At 40.8% G+C, this 25,331-nt stretch overlaps 1 protein-coding gene across 2 annotated transcripts in view; it reads right to left on the bottom strand.

Annotated features, from left to right (window-relative positions):
* PARVA (parvin alpha) overlaps positions 1–25,331 on the bottom strand; it is a 63,037-nt gene that overhangs the window by 14,256 nt on the left and 23,450 nt on the right. The window contains exons 1-6 of one of the 2 annotated variants that reach the window (XM_056493906.1): positions 19,204–19,540; positions 9,005–9,094; positions 8,835–8,905; positions 8,145–8,247; positions 5,782–5,922; positions 3,787–3,902 (exon numbers count right to left, since the gene is read on the bottom strand). In XM_056493906.1, the coding sequence (XP_056349881.1) occupies positions 3,787–3,902; positions 5,782–5,922; positions 8,145–8,247; positions 8,835–8,905; positions 9,005–9,094; positions 19,204–19,231 (549 nt within the window). In that variant the 5' untranslated portion in view covers positions 19,232–19,540. Of the gene's footprint in view, positions 1–3,786; positions 3,903–5,781; positions 5,923–8,144; positions 8,248–8,834; positions 8,906–9,004; positions 9,095–19,203; positions 19,541–25,331 lie in introns of those variants that run through there. The other variant, XM_056493905.1, reaches the window with a different exon arrangement.

Here is a 25,331-nt window from a genome sequence, read left to right as displayed (position 1 = left end):
GCAGACAGCACTAAGTGCTGCCTCCAGCACTAAGTGAAGTAACTTCAAGTTACAATCCAGCTCCTGCTAGCTCAGCTAGGAATTCCACTCTGTTTCGTATTTTTGTTTATTTTTCCCTTTGCTGCAGGGTGAAAGGAAACTTTTATTTCCTCCTCACCATGACTCTGACATGCCATTGATGCTTTATGCAGCAAGAGCCCTGCTGCTCTCCTCTCCTAGAGGGGCTGAGCACCACAGCAATGCCATCTGTAGTTTCACTGATCACACTGGCAGCATGGCAGCAGAAAAAGGTTTCTAATGCTCTACACCTTTCTGCAAGCACACAAAAACTGCTTGAAATACACTCCAGTACTGATAGAACAAATATTTCCCTTTCTATAAACTGCAGCTAATACATTAAAATAAAAAAAAAAAATCTGTAACTTAATCTTGTTGTTGACAATAACAACAAAAACAAAGAAAAAACCCCAAACCAAAATGATCCCAAGCCCTTCTTTTGTCCCCTGGACACTTACTTGACCAGCCCATGTCAAGACAGACCTTTCTATATTTTTAATTTGTAAAAAGATTGGTGAATTCCCAACAGAATGGATCTTAAAACACTGGTCTGAGCACCTTCCCTGAAGGCTGCTTCTCATGCATCTCTAGCACTTTAAAAATGCCCCACCTCAAAATTGACCCCAAAAGTGATGTGACTTATGTGAGGTTTTACTAGACAGAGCTGCTACTGCGGACTGAAAGACTGTCCAGCACATTCCTTAAAGTAACAGTGGCTAAAATTGAAACAACAAACTATAAAAATCAACATCCACTGTTTGACAGCCGCTGAGAAAAGAGGCATGAATTAAGATTCCCTGTTAAAAAGAAATGCTGGATATGCATTCCAGTGATGACAGAAGACCTGGCATTTTCCTCCCTCATGGCTGAAAGACTTCAGAGAAGGCCCTGAAGATATTCCTAATCACTTACCATTTAAAATTGGCAACTAATCCTAGAACAAAAAAAAAAAAAAAAAAAACCAAAACAAACCAAAAAAAAAAACAAAAAAAAACAAAAACTGAAACTGGGGTAGTACATCTGGAAATAGAAAAGATCTCTTCTTATCTCCCTTTGTGTCAGAATTTTTTTGTAACTGAGGGCCAACTGCTTAATTTCCCCCACAAAGTCCCAGTCTGAAAATCTTGCCATTACTTGGATGGCTTTTTGCCCATGTCTTGTTACAACTCTTTTCACCTGGAGGACCATGTTTTATAATAGCCCCAGCAAAGTGAAATGCAGAATTATTCTGGAGCTTGAAAGAACAAAAACATTTATTACAGGTTCAGAGAAGACTTCACTGGAGGCAGTGCTGCTCCAAAACATTTCAGACCTTCCCAGGTAGTGGGACCAATGATCTCTGATTAAAGTTGTGATTTACACACTCATCTAATCTCAATAATTCCCTAGCTTTGCCTAAGAGTAGTTTATGCACCCAAGAACTGCTGAAGCCATTCTGGCTGCTCTGCCAATGCATTCTTACACTCTCTGACTTCCATCTCTTGGACATAAACAATCTGTCATCTAACCATTCGTGGATGGTAGAAATACATAATTTTTAAGAAGAGGCAAAATGATGACAAGACCCAGCTCTCCAAAAAAGCTCTCAGTCATTTTAGTAGATATGATCAAACAAAGCCTGGGCTTTGTTCAAAGTTATTTATTCTACTGGTATGGCAGGAAAAGAAAATAATAGAGTAGCTACAAAAGGTCCAACTATCACATTTTTTCCTAGTTCAGCTTAAATCCATATTTCATATTACTCTCATTGCTAACAGCTTTTGTACAAAACAGCCAAAGGAAACAAGCTTTCATAAGAACTAGGCTGATTACCTGTTGGCCATGAGCATACTTTTTGTTTCACAAATATATTTTTTTCTATTTCAATGAATTACATCCAGCCAACACAGCAACCCTCACGTTTTATGTGTTTCTATGCCTAACAAAATCAGGAAATGAATTAAAGGAGTCTTTCTTAAAAGACTCCATCAAAGTACTTTGTCCTTTCATTTCTGTCTCTCTCCTGTTCTCTTTATTTTAAATTTTAAAACAGCTACTGCACAGCTGTTAAGCTTCCCTAGGCTTGATCTTTCTTTACAAAATGCATGAGTGTTTAGAATGAGGTGTACATGCCTGACCACTAAATTAGGCATTAGGATCTGCTGATGGTTGTGAGTTCAAAGGGTACAAGATGCATGATACAGAATCAGTCCCACAGGATGTGAAAGACAGATTTAAAAAATAAAAATAGAAACCTTGCTCAGCATAAAATAAAAATGAGAAATGTCTCAAACAATTACAGTAAATATGCAGGCCCCCACCCTCTGTTAGCAGGAATCAGCAGAGCTCTGGACTCCCACTGACTGGCTTTTACCAAGGTCAGGGTCTGCAGGACAAGATCTCCCTCAGCATCACTTGGATTTCATTCTGGTGCAACTGCTTTCCCTGTAAACCACTGGCACCTGAGCTGCAGCTGTGTAACTAAGAGTGAGCCAGATTCTCCCACTACTTATTGTTCTAAATTGGTTTATCTGAACTGACTTCAGTGGATTTGCTGTTGAACTACATTAGCCTGTTTAACAAGAGGACAGTCATTCCCACTGATTTCAAGTGGAATTTTGTCTGGAGGTATGGAAAGACAGCAGAGGTTCTCGTTCTTTCTTTTAGGACTCTGTTATTTTTCTCATTAAGTTTTTCATAATAAAGATACCCTGCTCACTGTAGTCCAGATTTCTTCAGCTGGTTTTGGCAGAACTTTGAGATAAACCAGTACAAATAATACAGTTGTAATAGCCAAAGGAACTATGTTTCTTTGAAGCCTTAGACACATAAGTGCAGATTCTCAGGGATTCTCCTTCATCATCTGCAGAGAAACCCATGAAGCAGAATCTGAGTCAATGAGTCACTACCAGACACCAGTGACACATTTACCAGAGACTCGCCTTCAGATTTCTCCCTAAGTTACAAAACTTGCCCTATTTGAATTCTAGAACAGAGAATGTTTACTTTCTCAAATCTGTCTTGCAGATTTTCAGCCACACAAAACTTGAGCAATAGCTCTTTCAATCAGTTACTTCAGGGTAACATCAGTTAAAAGACATAAATAAAGACAGTTGCAGTGTGAAAAATAAAGGCAAAGTTAATTGGAGAGAAAGAAAAGCAGATTAAATGGGAAGAGGCCAAGTAAGATAGAGAAAGCACAAGCTCAGCTGAAAGAAAAATGATGAACAGAAAAACATGAAGAGTTTGAATGGATGAGGCTCTAATAAGGAGACTGACAAAAGGTTTAGTTGATGGGGATTTTTTTGCATGCTTTTGAGAAAACCAACACTGTAATCAGACTAAATTAGCATGCACAGGGCTGAAAAAGAATAGTTAGTCACCTAACAGGAATCTGAATGTAATAAACAGTGACAATTCATCATTCAGTGCCAAGAATGATTTGAATCTCTACACAAGTGAGAAGAGCGTCAAAAAATGGGGAAAATAATAATTCTAGAGATCATACTGAGTGATAAACACAACAATAATAATGCTTCATATATTTTTAATGTCACAGTCTGGCCATTTCAAAGTAAGATGTTGTAGCCAGAGCTCAGAGTGCCTTTCAGCAGGGAAGGTGCACGTGTGCTCCCTGTGAGCCAGAGACACAGACATGCCCACCCAGCCAGAAACCCCAGGAGCAGTTTTGCAAGAAACCCCTCAGCCAACTTCACAGCACTCCCAAGAGCTGCTTAAAGCCCCTCTTACCTGCACAACAACCACCTGAATGGACACATGGTCAGGGAGTCGGATTGGTGCTCGGAAATACTGAGACAAAGCAACCAGAAGATGAAGAATGGCTACGAGACTTTTAGCATGGACAGCTGAAAGAGATATTGAAAGCACAAGTTACAGACTGCAGAGCAAGCAGGCACAGATTTTTACTTCTGCTTAGGATGCAGGGATGATGGGACTCTTTTCCTCTTGCCACTGCAGCCAGGGGGCACTTTAAGGCACCCCATCCACAGTGGTCTCCTTGCAACATGTCTGGATGCCACAGGCTTGGGGAGGTGGAAATCCAAAGCTAATCCAAAAGCCAGATTTTATGTACCACAGTTTAAGTGCTGTCTCTGCATTCTCCTTGCCTCTCTTCTATTCCCTTTATTTCAATAAGGATTTATGGACTATCAGAAAGATATTTTTGTACTCGTAACATGCACTTATTCATTTTTAAGTGTCACAATGTCTGCAGGATGATAAACGAGCCTGTTTTGGCACAAGCCTTAAGCAATAACTTATTAAACTCAATGACTCAAACATTCCTCATGAAGTTGTTCTAGTTCTGTTATTGAAGCTTTTTTGCAGCAGATTTCATATATGGGTAGTTACCACTAACACAACTTACATCAAAAGCCAAACTGTATGAAATCCTTGATCAAGTATCAAACCATTGGCATGAATGTGGATAATTTCCAAACCTTATTATTGCTTTTCTTCTTCTTCTCTTTTGCTTTTGCATTTCCCAGAGTAGCATTCCTAAAAGATCTCTGATGCTGCAGTGCACTTGGGTTTTTTGTACTTGAACTAATCATTAAGTACTACCTTACTGCACTGCTGGAACACATCAGATTCACTAAAATATCCTTCCTCATAATCTTACAGAGCAAGTCTCAGCTATGCCATGTTGATACACATCCATATAAGATGTGGCACTGCTGGCAAATGCTGCTGGAGTGCCCATGGTCAGGGATGAGGTGCTTTAGCAGAACACTACAAAGGTGTCTGGTGTGTGCTACAGCTGGACCCAGCTGCTGCTCTCCAGCTCTACTCCAGCCCTAAAACACATGTAAAACATTAGATTAAAACTAGAAGTTAAATTGTCAGGCCACTCCAAACACCCCACCTCCAGCTGCATAAAAGAGAATGGAAAGAAAACTTGGGGGAGGTTGAAAAAAGAAGGGGATGAAAAATTCAGCAGGACCACAGAAAGGGGAAAGTCAAATTGCCAAATGTTCACTCTTCCTCCCTTGAGATATTTCCCTCCTTCTTACTAATTTGTTGTGAATAGAACAGGATACAAAGCTGCTCAGCACAAGACAGGTACAGGAGACAGGGGAAATGTGATGTACTGGTCAAGGTATTCACCAGCATGACATGATTCTGAAAACCAAACTTAGAAGAGATTAGGAGGCCTAATTTTCTAAAACTGATAACCTGCTCTCTGCAACACACACCCACCAAAGTGTCTCATGTTGGGCCACTGAAGGCATTTCCATTAAACACTGCTGTGCTCATTCTTAATACAATAGAACAGGATGGGTGCAGAACTAGGCTTGATGAGAGCTTTGTAATCAAAGCTACTGGTTCAGACTTAGCCTGAAATGATCAGAAATATTATTCATATCTATGTTGCAAATTTCACACAGAGTTCTAGGACTTAACTCTCCTTATGTCCATCTACTGCATTTCTGCAATTGGTTTCAACAAACCAATTTAGCAACACAACACTTAAGCTGGCATGCACATGGAGTTCAGAGCAAAGCCACCACACTTGGACAGACCTGAGATGACACCTAACTGAAACTGAAGGCTGAGCAGCAGTAAAGAGGATAGAGTGGCACACCTGAAGTGCCCTTCAGAGCAGTTCCTACCATAAATCCCAGGTGTCAGCCCTCCCTTACCATTGGATATTTCAGAATTCAGAATATTTACGAACTCCCAGCTGCCACCAAATGAGAACAGTACAGCAAACACAAAACTTACAGTCAACGTTCCACTTAATGTTTCTTGGAGTGAGTTTAAGGGTTTCATTGATCTTTTCAAGCACTGTCTGTAGCTTCTGCTTCTGAGCAATTTCAGACTGAGTAACTTCTGCAACATTCAGCTTCTCACTTTCAAGCTTCTCTGAAGTGATAGAAGAAAAAATGGAGGAAAAACAACTGTCAGCTGCATGCAGAACACAAAGATATTCCATACACCCAGAGGTACGTTCAGGAGACATGAGACTTTCTAATTTTATATCTAAGTGTTTTTTTCCAGAGCCACTTTCCCTCTGCACTTCTGAGCTCCTAAAGGTAAGTTCACATTTAGCCTTTAGTTACACACTGACAAGGAGAAGGCTCTGTTCCACACCACTGACTAACAAACATTTGCTGCAACTCCCTTTGGGGAGCACCAGCCTTGCAGGTAAGGCCCTTTACTTGTATTGCTGCTAGATAAAGGTTATTCTGCATGTAAGTGGCTTGTACAGCAGACCATCAAACCTTGGAAACAGACAGCAACTTCAAGATTTATTTCATCAGTCTCAGCCTCCCAGCTTCTACCTCAGATGCAGGAGATAAAAATTTCACTTGGCCTATTAGTGATAAAACTGAAGTGATTCTGTATTCATAGAGGCAGAGGATGCATTACAGCAAGGTAAACAAGTTTTCATGAAAGCAACTAAAACCTCAGGCAATTCCCCTCTATGAAACCACAGCATTTTCTGCACTCAAAATTTGCAGTAGATTTTAAATACTTTATGAATTGGTTTGTTATAATTAGTACAGTTGTTATGCATATACATACATGGTTTATTGTTTATCCTTAAAGAGTAAGCAAAGAAAATATAGCAGCTCCCTAGTGAAAACACCAGAAACAAAATGTTTGGTCACTTACCAATTTATTTCTACAAAAGGCTGTCTTCTTAAGAGGTATCTTATTTGGTAAGAGCTGATCTTGTTCCCATCAAAGCCAACTGAGTATCTTCCCAAAGAGAATGAACCTGCCAGCCTAAGAGACTGCTATCTCCTAATCCAGCCTAGGACCTGCTATCTCCTAATCCAGTCTAAAAACCTGGACAGTTATCTAATCTAGCCTGAGAGAGTGCTATCTCCTAGTACAGCTATCTCCTAATCCACCCTAAGAGACTGCTATCTGTCTCCTAATCCATCCTAAGAGACATATCTCCTAATCCAGCTATCTCCTAATCCAGCCTAAGAGACTGCTATCTATCTCCTAATCCATCCTAAAAGACATATCTCCTAATCCAGCTATCTCCTAATCCTGGCTAAAAACTGCTATCTCCTAATCCAGCTATCTCCTAATTCAGCCTAAGAGACATATTTCCTAATCCAGCTATCTCCTAATCCTGCCCAAGAGCTGCTACCTCCATGGGTTTCTTGCACCTCCTCAGAAATCAGTTTGTGCCTACTCTCAACCACAAGATTTAGTAAGCAGAGACCTGATCCATAAGTGAAAATATTCTTCTGAAATCAATAAATGCTGGATCAGTATATGCATATTTAGAGTCAGGCTGCATCTCACACACATTTTTTGAATTTTGGGTGAAGTCACTGGAGGTCTGCCCATGACAACTCAATTGCTCAGTCTGGGCACATCCAGGCCATCACAATATATTCAATAGCTCAACCATTCATAGAAAGGAATAGTCTGTGAAGTCTTTATTAGAAGTGCTCACATGATGTTTCAAGATTCACTTAGGATACTGGAAAGAAATTTACTGGAGACTTTATGAGCTGTAATAACTAAGAAAATGGCTTTCAAGCCAACAGTGTAAAAAGCACATGCCAACTCTGCATTAGCAGTTTCTTTCCTCTATCTGTTTCTCAGCTGAAGCTCAGTTTGCAGTCCACTGGGCACCATTACCCCAGTCATGCTAAAAGCCAGACATCAAACCAGAAAGAAATTCCAGCTTTCCAGAGGAACCTTGCAATGTGAATAAACTACAGCATGGAAGGAGCAGAGATTAAAAACATCCACCATGGTCCTGAGAATGCCCTTGCCTTCAAACTTACTTTCCACTTGTAACACAGTGAAGTTTGTGCAGCCCATATGCAGATAATAAATGTAACTGGAGTGAATGCTGCTGCCAAGAGCAGAGCCCTCCCTGTGCAGCACCCCAGGTAGGTTTTGTGCTGCTCTCCTCAGCTGCAGAGCACCACACATTGCACTGCAGCCACGAGGGCTGAGCATGCAGCCCACTGCTCAGGGGTCTTGTAACACAATGCTATTTTTACATCACTTAGTGGCATAAATGTAAGGTGATACCCAGGCTCCTGGGCAGGAACAAGAGATCCACTTACTGACAAAGTGCCTTGACACTGTGCACGTGTATTTTCTCTTACCAAATAATTTCTGCAATACTTGTCCATCATACAGGTCTTCAGCCAAGTCTTTCACAATAATCCTCTCTCCCACCAACACATCATTAATCCAGTCAATTAGTACCTATGTGGGAAACACAAATTTGGCAGTATTATACACTATTCATTTGCAATTTAAAACACATATCATTTTTCTTAGCAGAAAGAGTACCAAAGCTGCAGTGGCTCAAAATACAGTCTGACCCACCTTCAGAAGCAAACAGGAGAGACTCAGCAGGGACTCATCTGAGGTGGCTGTGCCAGTGCACCACAGGGTTTTCTGGAGTGAAATCTTTCCCTTGCTTTCAGGAGCATTTTAACATCTCATTGTGAAGCAAAAGGTGCTGAAGTTGATTTTCATGAAGAGTCCTGCTAAAGTTCTAACCCCAAGAATCACAAGGACAAGGGAAAGTCAGCGTGATTCTAGATTGGGGGTGGGATGGGACTGAGACTCTGGACTCAGGATTTTAGTAGAAATTTTTAAGTCTCCTGTGACACATCTAGAGAAAGATACTGCCACAAATGACCTCCACATTTCAGTGGGATGTATGCACCACGTGGTTCCAACTAATTAATATCTAACCAGTGCTTTGAAGTGTTCAAGTGAAAGAGGCAGGGATGGCATCAAAAAATAGTTCCACTTTCCTGAGAGGGTTTACATGTTTTCATTACCTTCATTAGTTCTTGTAATTTTGGATCATTTCTTGAATTTGGATCCACCATTGTTCGGACTTCATTCTCCTCTGGAAGTTTTAAAAGCAAAACATTAGAAACCATCCCAGGCACAACACTTCATTTTACATCAAGCTTTCATGTTGAGATGTAAAATGGCTGTGAATTACCTAGCATAGTGTCCTCGGGGTCTAGTTCAAATGGAATGGGACTGAGAGGTAAGTTAATGGCATTTATTCCTTCTTCCTGTAATTCAGACACTAGGAAATAAAAAAAGAAAAGCTTGGTCAAATTTCAATTTAATTTTACTTACTATTTCACTCTCACTAAAAGTAGCATTAATTGTCTTAATTTCTTTATAAGAACATGACTCTATTAGATAAGCCACTGGGTGTAATTACAGCAATAAAGCACAGCTAACAAAAATGGGAGGCCCAGCCAACAAACCTTTACTTGTATGAGTACATTTTTCATGGATAATGGTGCTGGAACCAAGGCAATTACCTCAAATCTTTTCCAGGATATGGCCCATTGTCCTCAAACTCTTAAAAGGCCCAGTTGCATGTTAATGGTGCTGACATTTTAACACTAATGAATCCTTTCAGCTGAGGGAGATGGTTATTGCTCTCAGGATGTCACTGTGGCTCTGGAGATGCTGCAGGTCCAGCAGGGTCTGGCAGGTCTGGCTGTGCACCCAGCCAGGAGTGAGCAGGCTTTGGAAGCATCCTGGACCAAGGTGCAGCTGCAGCACACAGCACATCCTGCTCTCCAGGATGCCCATGGGGCTGCACTGCCCTTCTGGCCCGTGTCCTTGGCCTTTCCTCAGCACAAATGATGAACCCTCACAAGGGTTGCCTTAGTGTGGAGTCCACACAGGCTGGGAAAGAACTTGGACATAGGAATGGGGAAGTAATTCGAGACCCCACAGTTTGGAGATGCCAGCAGCTGTCAGGAAATATGGACAAGGTCTTAAGTCAGCCACAGTCCCCAAATTCTGCAACCAATGTTCTTGAGAAGAAAAGACCAGAAAGATCCAGAGAAGTGGTGCAAAGGGAAGCCTGTCACTTGTTCTGTACCTGGCGCAGGCCAGAGCAATTTTGTTCATTCCTCTGGATGACCCAAACTCCAACACATTGCAAAGACAAAACTCTTCCTTCACTGCCCAAACATGCCTCCCTAACAGAGGGCAAGGAATACCAAGCAGCCAACACCCAGTGCTGTGCTGTGGAAACTCCCAGCACTGAGCAGGGAGGGAACCAGGGCAGGGAGCACTCAAGTTTGTATCTTGCTTTGTGAACAAGAAATCAGTGCAGAGCTGATTTACCAAACCAGGAAAGGGGCTCACTGTCTTATCCATAAGGTAAGTTTCCAGTGCACACACCTTCAACAGAACTGGTTGTTATTCATCTGTTCCAGTCAGAGTTTAAACTTAAATAAAGATTCAGGCACACCTTCTGACATCTACTGAAATATCTGACTTATGTGCAGAAGCAAGATTCACTACTCAACAATTCAGACTTACTAGCTGATGCTTTCCTTGGTTTATTCTGAAAATTATGGAGACAATTTGGTTTCTAAGAAAACAGAGAAGTACTCTAAAGATCATCTGTTTTGTCTCTGCCCTCATGGCTGCCTCATAATTAGCTTTGCTTCCTTGGTGCAGTAGGTATAGCTAAATTCATATGAACACTGTGATCATCAGTCAGTTGATGTGATAACAGGACAGAGAAATTTCCAAATATTTTCTATGCTTCATGAAATGTTTTGTGGTCTGCCAGATGAAATGTTTCTGTGCATGCTTCAAGAATCTGTGTAGCTGTATTCAAGCATCTATGTAAGACTCACAGCAATAATGGCTGCTAGAATGTTTATTCATTTTAATGACACAAAAATAACTCTGAAAAATCCACTACCTTCAACACTGAACCCGTAATTTCACTCCATACACTCACTCTGCTTATGTATCTGTAACATAACACAAACATACAAATACTGAGCAGCTCTAAAGAGACATAAAACAGTGCTGACAATAACAGTTCCCTCGATTGTTGTATATTCTCTAAAACTGATGGCTGAGAGCAGTGGACCAAATTAATCCCTCATGTAACTCCACTGAGTTCTGAGGAGTTATAGCAAGGATGAAGTTGGTCCAGCATGTACAATCTCGAGAACTGCTTGCACTTAATGGCAATTGTTGAAACTGCTAGCACTCCTTAGAGAAAATCACTGTTGGTTTCTTGGTTTTATTAACCTCTTTGATTCTTTTTTAAATTTTTTTTTTTAAATGGTTATGGGCATAAAAATGTCAGCGGGTAGAAAACTTCCCTGTGGAGGTCTTTCTTCTGTTCTGAAATGTTTAGCTCATGAAGGACTTCTGCACAAAGCTTCCTAAGCAGAAAACGTGGGATTTTTTCGCATCAGTCCCAAGGGGAGCACAGTAAATAAAATCTATTCAAGCCAAGTGCCTCCACTGAGCTGTCCTGTCCCAAAGGGCTGGATGCTCTGCTTGGGTGAAAGCAGTCAGCTCCTTCTCCAAGAGAAGGACAGTGATGAAAGCTTTTGGCTGCTGTCCCCAGGGAGCAGCCTGCTGGCAGAGCTTGCTGACAGCTCTCCAAGGAGGCTGAGTGGACCTTTCAAGGTTGAGGGCTATGTCAGGAATTCTTGACAAGGCCCACTGAACCTTGCTGTACCTGTCCTCTAACGTGCACAACATTCTACCTTTACTAACATGACTCCATCACATTCTCAGAGAAAATCAGAGAAAGCAAACAAACCCGTGCCACATCTTTGCATGAGAAGTGAACATAAAACACAAATAAGATAACAATAAATATACATGGGGAGCTAAAACACTGACGTGTTCTAGAATGCAAGTGTTACATTTACTGCACAGCAGGGGCCAAGCTCTGCTTTCTGTACACTGCTGTAAGCACAGGCTTTTTGCACACCTGCCAGAGCCGTTTACAGAGCACCACACCTCCAGATGATCCACAGATCCCAGATGGATCCAGTTTTTAGAGAGGACAGCTCCTCCTCACCATTCTGCAGTGCACAAGCCATGCCCCAGGCTGGTATTAGCCCACAATAAAGGTTCCTCCTGCCCTGCTGTCCCCCACAAGCAGAAAACGTGATGGAGAAACCCTGAGCCTGACAGCATCTTTTTCTTTTCTTTCCCAATACTGAAGAGCAAAGATTTAACTGTGGATTAATAATATTACTAAATGGAGCAGGTAAGCACATGCATTATATCAAGCTGTATGTAAACTGAGAGAAAATGTATTATGTGGTACAGCCTCACTTTCTAAGAATTTCCATCAAAAATATCATGACAAATCACTGCTATACACTTAGGTTCTTAAAGAGCAACCACAAATATGTGATTGAGGTTAAGAGTTTGCATACCACAGTTCCAGAAGAGGAGTCCATTTTTCCGCTGCTTTTCATTAATTTGTTTTAATTAATTTTCATGGAAATCACTTCAGCAACTTAGTATTTTAATAAAAAGAAAGAAGACAGTATTGGGGCAATTTTTGCAGCAGCTGAAATTAACATAACATAATCTAATTTCTCGAAATACTTTGAGGAATGGCTTTGGAGCATCAGTAAGAGCTGCACTCTGAGCCTTACAGCCTAAGTAAGTTTATCAGCTACCATGGGGCTTATGCTCATTGTGATGACATTGGGAAGAAAGGGACTTCATCTCTTTGGACATGACAGCAAAATCCAGTCCTTCAGGGTTTTTTTTTTTCAGTCACCACACTGAGTGGAACTGGGGGAATGCACTTTTAAAGCAAGACCCTGAAAAGCAGCAGCTGCATCTGGGCCAGACAAATCTCTGTGGATTGGCAATGTGAAAGTCCCAGTTTTAACTCTGGACGAGGAAAAGGACATTTCTGCTCAGACTTCTGATTCAGCTCCACGTGCCAAATTCCTTATGATGTAACCAAGTGCAATCCACTGCTATCAGCTGTCAGCAAACTTCCTCCCATCACGCCAGCACCGAATTTGGCCCCGGAGCCGGGGAGCCCGCGAGCCTGTATCAACAGCAACTCCAGCAGCTATTTTAAGCTGGATGCAATTCTTACTGCTCTAGATGCTCTGGGATTACGAGGTCATAAACCTATGCTATCAAAGCCAGTGTGCTCTGAGCTCTGCCCTGTGATGTGTGCATCCAGCTGCCACTGGAGCTGCACGTCTCAGAGTGGAGCGCTGCCCATACGCTTCAAATTGCCTTAATTCCTCCAGCACATGCAGCCTGTTGCTCCACATTGTATTTATTAGACAGTTTCATTTGGGTTTTTTTACTCGTTTATTTTGTGTGCTTGAAGGCTTTTTGCTGCCCTATTTAGTATTCAGGGCTTAGAGTTATTCTGATTTGAATGAAACACATCTCATTATTTAACTGAGCTCAGCGATGCCACATCACCCAGTGCACTCTCTGTGGTTTAGATGGATTTTATACCCATCATGAAATAAATACAGCAAGATGCAGAGTAAAGCAGCCTCTCCTCTGAGTGCTGCAGCCATGTCTTCCCCATGTAACTGCTTCTGTACTTACAAAATTAAAATTACTGAAGGGCTACAACAGGAATGGATGAATTCTGAAAGTTGTGATTAACTAGAACCAAACCATAATTTTGGAGGAGCACAAACTGCTTCTAACCTCAACCTTTCAAATCCAGGAGGTTTAGAACTACACACATGTATACATACACAGCATTTCTGCAGGTCTTTAACTGCCTTTCCTTCTCTATAAGGGTTTTTCCATTCAGGCTCTTCATCATTTTTAAGGTTTCACATACATTGGATTGGGTTTTTTTTTTGTTGTTTGTTTGGTTTTTTGTTTTGGTTTTTTGTTTAGGTTCTTTTGTGCGGTTTTTTGGCGTTGTTTGTTTGTTTTGGGATTTTTTTTGTGGAAGCTGAGATTTGCTGACTCCAAGAGTTTAAGCTTTCTATAAGAAAGTCAAAATCTACCTGGTATTTCCAACTGCTACAGTAGGCAGCAGCTTTATGTGTCATGTCTCTATCTTAAGCTATATTTTCCTGGAACAAGCACCATTTGGAAGCCTAGCTGCAGACGTCATAGTGCCAGAACAACCCTAGATATTCGTACATATGCCCCATTCAAACATGCATACCTGTGCTACATACATTTAGATACATAGCCAGAAATTACAGCCAGTTTAGAAAAATGCTGATTTTCAGCACAAAATGTCTTTACTGCTCTTGTATGAGACATACACTCAATTAGAGCTGAGCCAAATTCAGATGAATTGGGTTTGGGTCTCACATTCCCTTTATTGGGTGCAAATTTCTGGTAAATGCTCACGACCTGGATGGTTTGCTTTTGTAACCACTCGTGCACAACAGCAGCTTTAGTTCTTCTATGCCCTGATAGCCTGTAATGCACACTTGAGTGTAAATGACTGTATCCACACAGATCTCAGTGGATTTGTGCTGATTTATACCAGCTCACTGCTCCCTCTCACATACTCCAGTTCTATAAACCCATGTAATTCCAGTGGGGTAATTCTGGATTTGTACTGGGAAATGACAAAACTGACCGAAATTACTTAAGACAGTTAGAGAATGAGGAAAAAAAACAAAGCAAAGACATTTTCAAAAAGTCATAGTTTGTTATACTACTTAGTCAAACAAACTTAACATAATTGCTTTCTGGGCCACCTCTCCAAAACTGTTAATTTCTAATACCTGTGCATATGCATCTTATAAGTCCACAAAGGGAAAAGAAAATATTAATCTGAAATAGTACTGCCTAATTTTCTGGAATACATAATTCATTAAACATGGGTTCTGGCAGCTCAACTTCAACTCTGAAACAAAAGAAATCCACACAAAAGACAATAAATCTGCATTACACATGGTACTAAAATGATCCAATGGATTTATAGATGTTTACAAGTTTGCAGAGTGTGACACAGCGTCCACCAGAAATTTGATATTCACAGCACTAAACATCATAAACATATGTCTGCAACTACAAAAGGGCCTTTTTATGTGGGGATCATTGTTAAAATTGTCTTCAGAACATAAACCTTAAGTTGTAAATGCTACTCCCCATTTATTCTCCAAGACATAACAAATGAGGGAAGAAAAGCAGAGATATGTTTGTAATTGAAAATGTTTCTCAGGAAATGATCTGTACAGGAACATCATTCTCATTCCATTAACTGCTGACTCCAAGCCAACCATTTGTAAAAGTAAATAAATATGCAAACTGGCTGACAACAATGTGCCTGCCTTTAATGTTTCTGCATTAGTACTCAGTCTCCAAAAAAGAATCTATTTTCTTTTCTCATTTCTCCATTAAACCAAACATGGCATGAACACAAAAGAACAGGAGTAATGCTGTTCACAAAAGGAGATGGGAGAAATGCTATGATTTGATTTTCATGTATGCAAAACAAATTATATGCATTTTGCCTTGAACTTTCTTTAAAGTCCAAAGGCACTCTCAAGTACCTCAGAGCCTAGTTTGCTGTTCCTTTCTTCTTTTTTGCAATTGGCAGGGAAAAAACAACCCTCCACAGACAGACAGATGTCTGGTCTGGGTAGGTAAAAAAAAATAAAAAATAAAAAATCAGGAAGCAAACTCAGTCCTTTTTAAAAAGAGTACATGTGATTCTCTTTTGCCAGCTTCATTAAGCAGTCCATGCTTTCACATTTCATTTGGGATGAAGGTTCTTTCTCAGAATTTCCCTCTAGTTTTAAGAGGTAATAAGCAGTGAAGTGCCAAGCTAACACAGATGCCAGTCATTCCATTCATTCCTTCTACACATCCTCTCAGCACATCTTTCAAAACACATAAGCAGTATCTGCAGATGTTTTGAAAAGCCTGTCACCCTACAGGAGTGTTTAAAACTCTACTGAAAAATCCCAAAAGGCAATTTTGGGAACAAACACAGACAAGAGTTCAGTTGATGCTGATTCTTATTCCCACTGAAGAACAAACCATGCGTATGAGAAATGCTGAGACCATTCCAAGTTCTTATCAAAATGTGTTGTGTGGAATCTGATCCCCAAACAAACTCCAAAGAGCCTCAGATACTTTGGCAGGGTGTTTGTGCAACAGGAACATACAGGTTGTTAGCTGGTGGTAACCCTAAATGCAAAGCACTTTATGGAAACAAATCCTCTAGCAGCTAAGATTTCCAACTTACTGAGGGGCGCACTGAGAGACCCCTGAACTGATTTACTGAGGGATCTCAGAATTACATGGAGTACCTGGGGCCATACAGAGAAGAAGGGAAAGCATTTGTGTCCTCCTCTCTGACATTTTGATATTTCTCAAGCTACAACAAATCTGTGGGTAGAAGAGAGGCAGACAGACCTCTTGGTGCAAGTGGAGACAATTGCTCTTCTTACACCCTCACCAGCCTGCTGCAACAATTTTTTCCAAACATTGTGGAGTGCAGAAGCAGATTTTACAGGGCTGCCTTGCCTCATTTTGTGAATCACCAACCAGCTAAGAGCAGCTATTCCAACATCAACAAGAGGCGCTCATGCGGAGAAGACAAAACCAAGGATCTGTTCCAAGAAGTCTTTCCCAGCTCAACAAGTTCTAGCTATTCCTAAGGGAAAACCCAAAAATAGTACACAGGAATGTGAGGGCACACTAGTAGCAAGCTGAGGATTTCCTGAATTTCTTGCTGTTTTCTTCTTGAGTATATAAGCCTTGTTTTTGAAGGAGAAAAAGTTAAGAGAAACCAACTGCATCTCAGCAACCTAGATGAGTGCTTTTTCTTGAAGAATAGAAAAATTACTACTTTACTGGAAAGCTAAAGCTCCTTCTCAGACACTGCAAACTGCTTTATGTGTCACACATGGCCCCCATTTTCAAACTGCAGCTCCTAAAACTACTTGTGTTTTGAGATAAGCATCTCATCATCTTCAAGGAAAGACTCTGTGACAAAGGAGCAAAAGATTTGTAATAAGTGGCCAAGCATTTCTACATCCCAGAAAGAAAAAAAAAAAAAAAAACCAAAAAAAAAAAAACCAAAACCACATTAGAATCTTATGAGAGCTTCTCATGCTTCAAGGTCTTTCTTTATAATAAAAATTGACTAGGATGAAGTTTGGGGTTGACACCAAGGCTGGAGAAGCAGCAAACACAATAAAGATGGGATAATTTCTTCAGTCACATGAAGAAATTAAAATAATAATGAATACAAATATGTAGATATATTACTTATTTGTCTAACTGTTCATTTGGAGTCCATTCTTCATCACCTTCTGTGTCAATCCTGAGCATCTAACCATGGCTCTCAGATTCAGGAGCTGAACTGACTTGCAACATCTAATTCTGTTTTTCCCCTCGACTTGAAAGATTTTCAATTTCTTGCAATGTTTAATATTTGTGCCTAACACACAGATGGTTTCTTGAAGTCTCTGCAATATGTCCTAGGGAATTGAAGTTTGTAGTCAAGGACAGAATAGGGATCTAATTTGGGAACTGGAATCTAAAGTCAGGCCTTCAACATGGCAAAAACAGGCTGTGGCTTTGGCTGGATCAGCAGAAACCCAGCGACATTCTGAAAGAAAAAAGGGTGGATTTGGTAAAAGAAACCTTAAAATGGAAGAAATATATCTTCTAGCATCCTGAAGGCTAAACTGCCCTCCAGGGTTCTCTTGGCCAATGTGGAGGTTCATGTGCATTTGACAGCAGAAAAGCTTCAGGCTTCGAGTGCTACAGCAGGACCTGAGGAAAGGGGAACTGGCACTAAGGGCCAGGTCAGGGACAAAAAGGATCAATCAGGGCTGTCTGTGGAAATCCCTGGCCAGAGAGAGGACTTTGGTCAGCTGGCATCAATCACAGTGGGGTGTGATCAACAGTGTGCCTGTGCTATCCTCCTAAAGCACATTTACACTAAAGTGTAAGATGATGATGCAAGACAGGACTTTGGTAGCACAAACTAGGAATTGTGTTTGGCTTAGGAAAGCAGAATTTGTTCTCAATTTGCACAGGAAATAAATCAACACTTTCCAGCCTAGGTTTTCAAATCCCTTAATCAGAATTAATTCATTTAACAGAAGAAAACAGCAGTATCCTCATTCTGCAGCACAGAAAAAATCATAATTCTAGTTTAAGGAATACATCTACATGTTTCCTTTCTGGAAACAAACTACACTTGTAAAATGGAAGCCTGGCACTTAAAATACAGCCTTAAAAGCTTGTCTCTAATGCTACATTAACCTGACAGAGCAGACAGGAATACCAGCACCTCTTGCTTTCCAAACTGGTACCATGGCAAAGAAAACACCCTTTTTCCCACATAAACCAGTAATAATGATTTTCATCCAGGCCTTGCTTGGTACCCTCTGTGCATTCCCAATTTTGTGTATTTCCTTATAAAATCAAACAGCTGCTCCAACTTCCAAATGCTGGTTTTAGACAAAACCAGCCACCAGACTGAGTGTTCATGTGATTGAGGTGTTTCTGTGAAGACAGCACCCTAAGGGCAAAGCCCAGCTCTGAACTGCATGTGCACTGCCACTGCCTCTTGCAGGAGATCTCAAACAAGCAGGAACTTCAGAGCAGCACTTGCTAGCACCTGTCAAGAGCTGGCAGACAGGGAAACTCCCCTGTGTGAACTCCCACCTGCCAAATGCATTTCCTGGGCTGCTGTCATTGCCAATGTACTGATTTCATCATGAGGAACAATCACACCAACACTACCTGTGGTTGTATTTCCTACTTTGCAGCTGGGCATACCTAAACCTGCAATCATCCACATAAATAACCTCAAATGGATTTTACTCCATGGCACTAACACACCTGGAGTTTCCCAGAAATATTCTGCAGCCTTCAGCTTTGATGTCATAAGTGAGTTTGTGTTACTACTCCTCTTAGAAAGTGCATAGTACCATGAAGTTTTCATTTTAATAAGCATGAATATTAAACTTCCTGGCTGTATAACACATAGTCCATTTGAAAATTGCTATCCCAAGCATGCTTTTAACTACAAATGACAACTCGCCCTGAGTGCAAATTCAGCTGATAAAAAACACTATTTTCACCCTAGAGCCAGTGTTACCCAAAGACTCCATCTGTACCAAACTGAAGCTAACAGAAACACATAATCTTATGAAACATCACTAGGATGAAACAGCTAATTCCATTTCATATTGCAGAAATACTTTCATGGAATAACATTAAATACTAACTGCTGTATTTTCTTTTACTTTTACCCAGGAAAAACAAAGTCTCACAGGAGCAAGAAGAAAATAAACTCTCATTCTTATCTTCAAACTACTGCAAATAAAAAATAACTCCCATTGTAAAAATACAGGGTCAGAAAGCAACAACCAGAAAAGCAAAACAACCAGAGGAGTCTGTCTGGGCTCCTACCTTTAGGGCAAAATGCTCCACAGCCCATCGTAGGGAAGCTGGGCCAGCCTCATAGTGCATCCCAGGGGGACCTGCAGTCCTGGAGGTGCTGGAAGCCCCTGGCAGGCCCCTGTGCTGCTCTCCTCACAGGAGCTGGTGCAGCTTTGGAGCCTGTTTTCCTGCAGAATGGTCCAAGCTCATCACAGCTCCCGGCTCAGAGCATCGCTCCACAACAAGCGACTGACTGCCTATATAATTTAATATGATGCCACATGAGACTCATAGACCATCTGCAAAAGAAACTAAATCTGCTTTTTGCAGCTCGGTGAGTTGCAGTTTTGGTTGTGTGCTTTTGTTATCAGTCGTACAACCAAACAAACTGCTCAAAGGGCAAGTGCAAAACACGTTTTTAGTGATCCCAGTCTGTTTCTGCTCTGGGTAACTTGTACCTTTTCCTCTTGTAACTGAATAAACTCACAGTTCCCCATAAAGCACAGGAAAAGTCTATGCATAGGCACTGCAACATTGGATGGGAAATGTCTTTTTCTTTCTTTCTTTTTTTTCGTTTGTTTTTGTTTTGGTTGTTGTGAAACACAGTCTGATCAGCAGGAGTTACATGAATCCTGCTGTCTGAATTGAGATGCACATGTGATCCCAACAAATATTACCAAATTCAGATCCTGATCACAGTATTCTTTTCTCTACAAGTACTTTCCTACTGAAATAATTAGCAACACTCACATGGATCAAGGATTAGCCCTGAAACAGGCAAAAGCACATAAAAAGCTAAAAAGTAGAGGAAAGGAAAGGTATGAGCCATCAAAAGAATAATAAACTACTGGTAAGAAATAAACTAGTTTTATAGTGTTTGGGTTCTTCCAAAGGGGGACAGTAATGAAAATATAATCTAAAGCAATTACTTACTTGGGCTAAAAATCAAATTCCTATGAAGTTTTCTACAGACTAAAACTTCTCTGAAGCTATAAAATGTCTAAGTTTGTTTCAACTTGGAGCAGAAGGAGGGAAGTGACACATCCCTGGCTCATTTCTAAGTCATGGAAAGTAGTTACCTTTCTAATTTCCAATGGAACTCCATTTACAATAGCAGTGCCAAAAGACAAATATGGAGAATGGAGTGGTATTTATTGTTTAGGGTTACTCAGCTGTGCTACACAACATTTCTCCCCCAGGTTTCATATCAGATGTGATTCCTTGCAGAAAATGCCCCAGAGCTCTCATAAGTGTTCTGACACCACATTCTTCTTTGCCAGCCTTAAGGAGGCTCTGACAGACACTGCTCTGCAGCTTTTGGGTCACTGCTAAAAGCAGCTCTCCCTGCCAACATTTCTATTTCATGCTGCACTCACAAGCAGTAATGGGGCTCCCCATTCTGACTCCTGGAGCCCCACTGCCTTCTGGCACTGAAAACCTGCACTGCTGGACTGCTGAATAACAGCATTCAATTATGGACAATACTGAGCTGGCAGCTCTTCACCAAGCTTTCCTTTTCTTCATTTCTGAATAGAATCATAAGTGTCCCAGATACTTCATTATGGCAATCCTGTTTGGGACACAAGCACAGCTAAAGGAAAACAATGCTTCACTTGAAATGTCAGGAAGGATGCTGGAAATTATTATATATTAAGAAGATTAATGAAAACTGAAGTTACAGCTACCTGCATCAACAACTCAACCTAATTTATAAGTGATTATTTATATCTATTTATAAAGTGGTGGTTTTTTCCATGCATAAAACTAGTTACTTTACAAAAAACAGTAAATGGGATTTGTTTCTTTTATGCTGAGTTTTTATACCTACAGAAGCAGACAAAAGATCATGCCCAGGTAATAGGAGAGGTTACAGCAGAGTAAGAAAGCTGCAAATTGGCTACAGCAGAGTTCTTTTCTCAGAGGTTATAACATGGCAAGAAGTTGACAACTTCAGCAGGTCTGAAGTGCACAGCTTGGGACACAGTAGAGGAATTTCTACTCCTCTCTGCAATCCATTTTCACTTGCCACAAACATAAACTCAAGCAGGGCTTGATTTCTAATTCCTGTAATATAACAACAACAACATCACCTTTCAAAAAGCCTGTGCACTGCTCCCTTCCCTTAGCAGGGAGAAAACCCAGCACACTGCTAAGATGCTTTGGGCCTAGAGTTCCCCAAACTGTTCCTAAGGGCTCATTTTCAACCCTGCAGTTTTCAGCTTTGTAAAAAGAGAAATATGGCCAAGGAGGACTAAAGTCTTATTCAAGCAGTTTTGGCCATCAATACAGGAAACAATTCAAAGCAAAATGACACTGATAGCTTAATTTGTGAAAATGGATAAATACTGGATCTGCCACATAGCACATTAACCCATGTAACAAATAAATACAGAAATAGCACTGCAATACTTGGTTAAAAGGTTTTGGTTCACAGAGGAGGAAATTCAATTAAAGCATGTAATGTCAATTACTGTCATTTGTAATTTTATTTTGCTTCCCTAGAAACAATACAGATGCAGGATTCTAAAGTTACCTGCATGTTTGATGCAAATGGGATAAAATTATCTAGGTTCTGAGAAAATCCAGATAGTAGCAGGGAAAAAGCCCACAGTTTTACCTAACCTCTCTCATGGATCTCCTGCAGAGTGTTGGTCACATGGGGACTGACAAGCCTTCAATTTAAACACGTAAGCCAGCAACCCAGACCCAAAACAGCACTTTTATGTTTCAAAAACAATGTTGTCTTCAGAAAGGCTGGGAGGAGAGCAACTGCTTAATTCTCAGCTCCTGCAAATGGGCTCAGCATTACTAAAGCCAACAGAAGAGCATTGGCTGATATCAGAAGAGAATTTATGCACTGTTTATACTGATTGATCCCAATTGGAAAATTCCAGGCTCAGGTCCTTATTGTTTCTGTCTCCTTCTCCCTGCTCTGTGTAAAAGTAATAGAGACTAGAAGCCATGTGGAAGACAGTCCTTTTTCCCTTTGCCATGGGAAATGCACTGCAGCATCAGCACCCAGCTCTGCTTCCACACCCACAGCAGCAGCAGGGCTCAGTGCTGCACAGAAGCATCCTACCCACAGCAGATTCTGCTCAAGTCAGGAAATAATGCAAAACAATTAAATCATTAAACCTACTGTTGGTGACATAAATGCCAGACATCTTTCTACCTTGCAAACTGTGATCTGAGCTACACCAGAACTAGCAGAAAATCTGCTGTGAAGACCTCCAAGCCATTTTCCTTTAAGCATCACCACTTCTAAATATGGAAACATCCATGCCTTTGAAAACCCATATTTTCCTCAATGGTGTAATGCTACAGTGAAATGATGATTAGAATTATAGGAAAGAGCTAACAAAAGACTAAATCAATCAGATGCTTTCTTATGCCTCTAAATGATACACATAAATCGTGTCTATCAGGTTCCCCCAGGCTATTTCAGGAGCAAGCAGAACACAAAATGATGCAGATTCATTACAAAAAGTCTAAATCTAATCTACCTGAATTTAAAATGACAGGAATCATGCAAATGGAAGAAAAGATGACAGACCTTGCATGTTCTACATAAGCAGAAACAAGAATCATACAAGCTGAGAGTCACACAAAGTGCTCATTTACCAAGAAATTACAGGTTGGATCCCTGGCAGTGCCAACATCTACTGGTGTAGCTGCAGTGAGGAGAGAGGTGTCTCCAAAGTGCCTTTGTGCCACCCCCTGCCCTCCAGAGAGCCTGGCACTGAGGGTGTGGGTGACATCTCACCTCCCTTCCCCACTCACTAGGGCTAAAATCCAAAAGTGAGGAATTCCAGCACAGGCTGTGTGGTGTAAGGAGAGAGGTAGATACCAGAGTTATGTTTTCAGAAATTATTATAATTAATCATGCAAATTATCAAATGGTGTTCTTCACAAATAATACATGTGAATGCTGACAAAAGTCATTTAAAAGGGGCAATTCTAACTAGATCAAGGTGGCAAATGCAAGAAAATTAGACTCTTAAAAAATAAAATGCTACTGACATGACACAGTTCAGCCATAATATAACTGACACATGGCAAAAATTATGTTGACAAGAACCTGAGGAATTCCAGCTCTCCCAGAATTTTACTTTTATTTGCAATGCAGCTTGCAAGGTCCAAGTGTTACTCAACACAGGCAGGCCCATTGCCTTTTCCCCTAAACACACAGGAGGAAGAGAATGATGTTGTACCTATAAACACACACACTGTTTTATGCCTCATATCATAAACAAAATCTTTACTACAACATACAAGCACAAAAAAATTGGATTGTTTGGAGCACTCAGTAACACAGCCTGTCTCTCTTAACAGGCCAGCCTCGTTCCCTGCCATTAAATCAAGACACATTCAGCCTAAAACTTTCACCTGGAGCCAGACTTCTTGACTTGCTATGTGCTGGCATTTTAAACTGAACGCAGGAAAAACACTCCTCTCATTTTCTAAGCTATGTTGGTCCAAAATCTAAACATCAGCAATGCTACTGAAAATACAAAAACAACCCCAAAGTCAACAGAATCTCAGCAGCATAAAACCAGTATGGAGTTCAGACCTAGATCATAACTCCTGCAGATTTCTCTTGTGGCACAAAAATATTACTCAGCAGTAGGCAACACAATTGATTACCAGTTTACTCAGTGTTATGTCACTGTTTCTCAAGTGGAAAAAGTACAGTGTACTGACTCTCAGGGATGCACTGAATTGGCTCAAAGTTTGTGCTAGAGAGGAAAAACCCCTTGGTTTATAAACCTGCACATTAACAAGTGCCTCTTTCTTGTTACTCTCCCTCTGCTCTCCACTTCGTGTTCGTGTTACTGGAGCTGGATTTCCTCTAGGCTGGGCCCTGTTCAGTGAGTGCATTACTACCCCAATTCCACTGGATATTCTGCTTGCAGAGCCCTGCCAAGCTGGCAGTACAGTTCCTGAGAGACTACTTTGCCTGACATGCAGTAAGCTATTTATTGACACACCACTGTTCCCATTCACTTCTGCACCTCGGCACTGAACTGGATTGCAGTTCCATATGTTGGATCTGTTACACTTCTCTGGAAAATTATATTACTTTGGGTAAATAAAAAGCTAAGAGCAGCAGGAAAAATATCATAAAAATGCAGCCGAATTTGTTTCATCCTGCCTCCATCAGCAAATTTGGTCTATGACCTCTGCATATGAGTCATGCAAGTGCTTTAAAACTTGCAGTGATTTATATTTTCAGGATAGGAAGTTCAAGGCTTATATTTCTGTTCCCCTACCATACATTATTTTTCTTTATACACAATTTCTTGATAATTATCTATCTAAAATATATGGGCATCTTTTTTTCCTACTTCGTGGTGCACATTAACCAAAACCATTCATCTCAATAACCAGTCTCTGGGTTCTTGGCAGAGTAGAGATGAATGTGTAGGTTATTCCTGGAACCATACTAGGCTAATGCTCTCATCATAGTTTTAGTCATGGAAACAGGCTTCTACCAAGACAGGCATTGTTTGTTAAAAAGGAAATTCCCAACATATCTGTCAGAAACGAGGAGTAATAGGGTACACCACTTAAAAATGTAATATTTGCATAGGGCTGTTCATTAGAAGGCTTTAGTCAGCTTTATAAATCAAGTGGTACTTTTTGGAGCTTTGGGCTCATGTCCTGCTGAGAAACCACTCTATGTATTCACAGCCCCTCTGCAGCACAGCTCTGCTCCACAAGACTTACCTTTATACAAGTTCTTTAAAAAGCTCTCTCCAAGCTTTGAAGAGAACTAGCAAAAGAGCTGACTTTCCAGTTCCTCTAAGCATTATTAGTGGGGGTTTTGCAGCCACAAACCTGGGCTTTCTGTGGTCTGTTTGGCCTTTCCCACAACACTTGCAAGGCTGCAAGGAGGGTCTCACTGCCTGCAAAGGGATAACTTGCTTCCCTTGTGATCCATGAGAACCATGGATATGGGACTTTTACCATGCAGGGACCAACTCTGAATTGCTGTATTGATTACTGTGAGGTGGACTGGTTATTGATTATTGTGAGCTGCCACTCATTAAGCACTTTTTGCCTCATTCCTGTAAAATTTAACAGAGTCCCTTCATTGAATAATGGTGTAAACCCCATTGTATGTCCACAGATAAATTCTTTGCAGCTCTGTGTCTTCA

This window comes from Oenanthe melanoleuca, chromosome 5, assembly GCF_029582105.1.
Source record: "Oenanthe melanoleuca isolate GR-GAL-2019-014 chromosome 5, OMel1.0, whole genome shotgun sequence".
NCBI lineage: Eukaryota > Metazoa > Chordata > Aves > Passeriformes > Muscicapidae > Oenanthe > Oenanthe melanoleuca.
The sequence above is the reverse complement of the archived record's forward strand: the minus strand, read 5'-3'. Positions and strand labels throughout refer to the sequence as shown.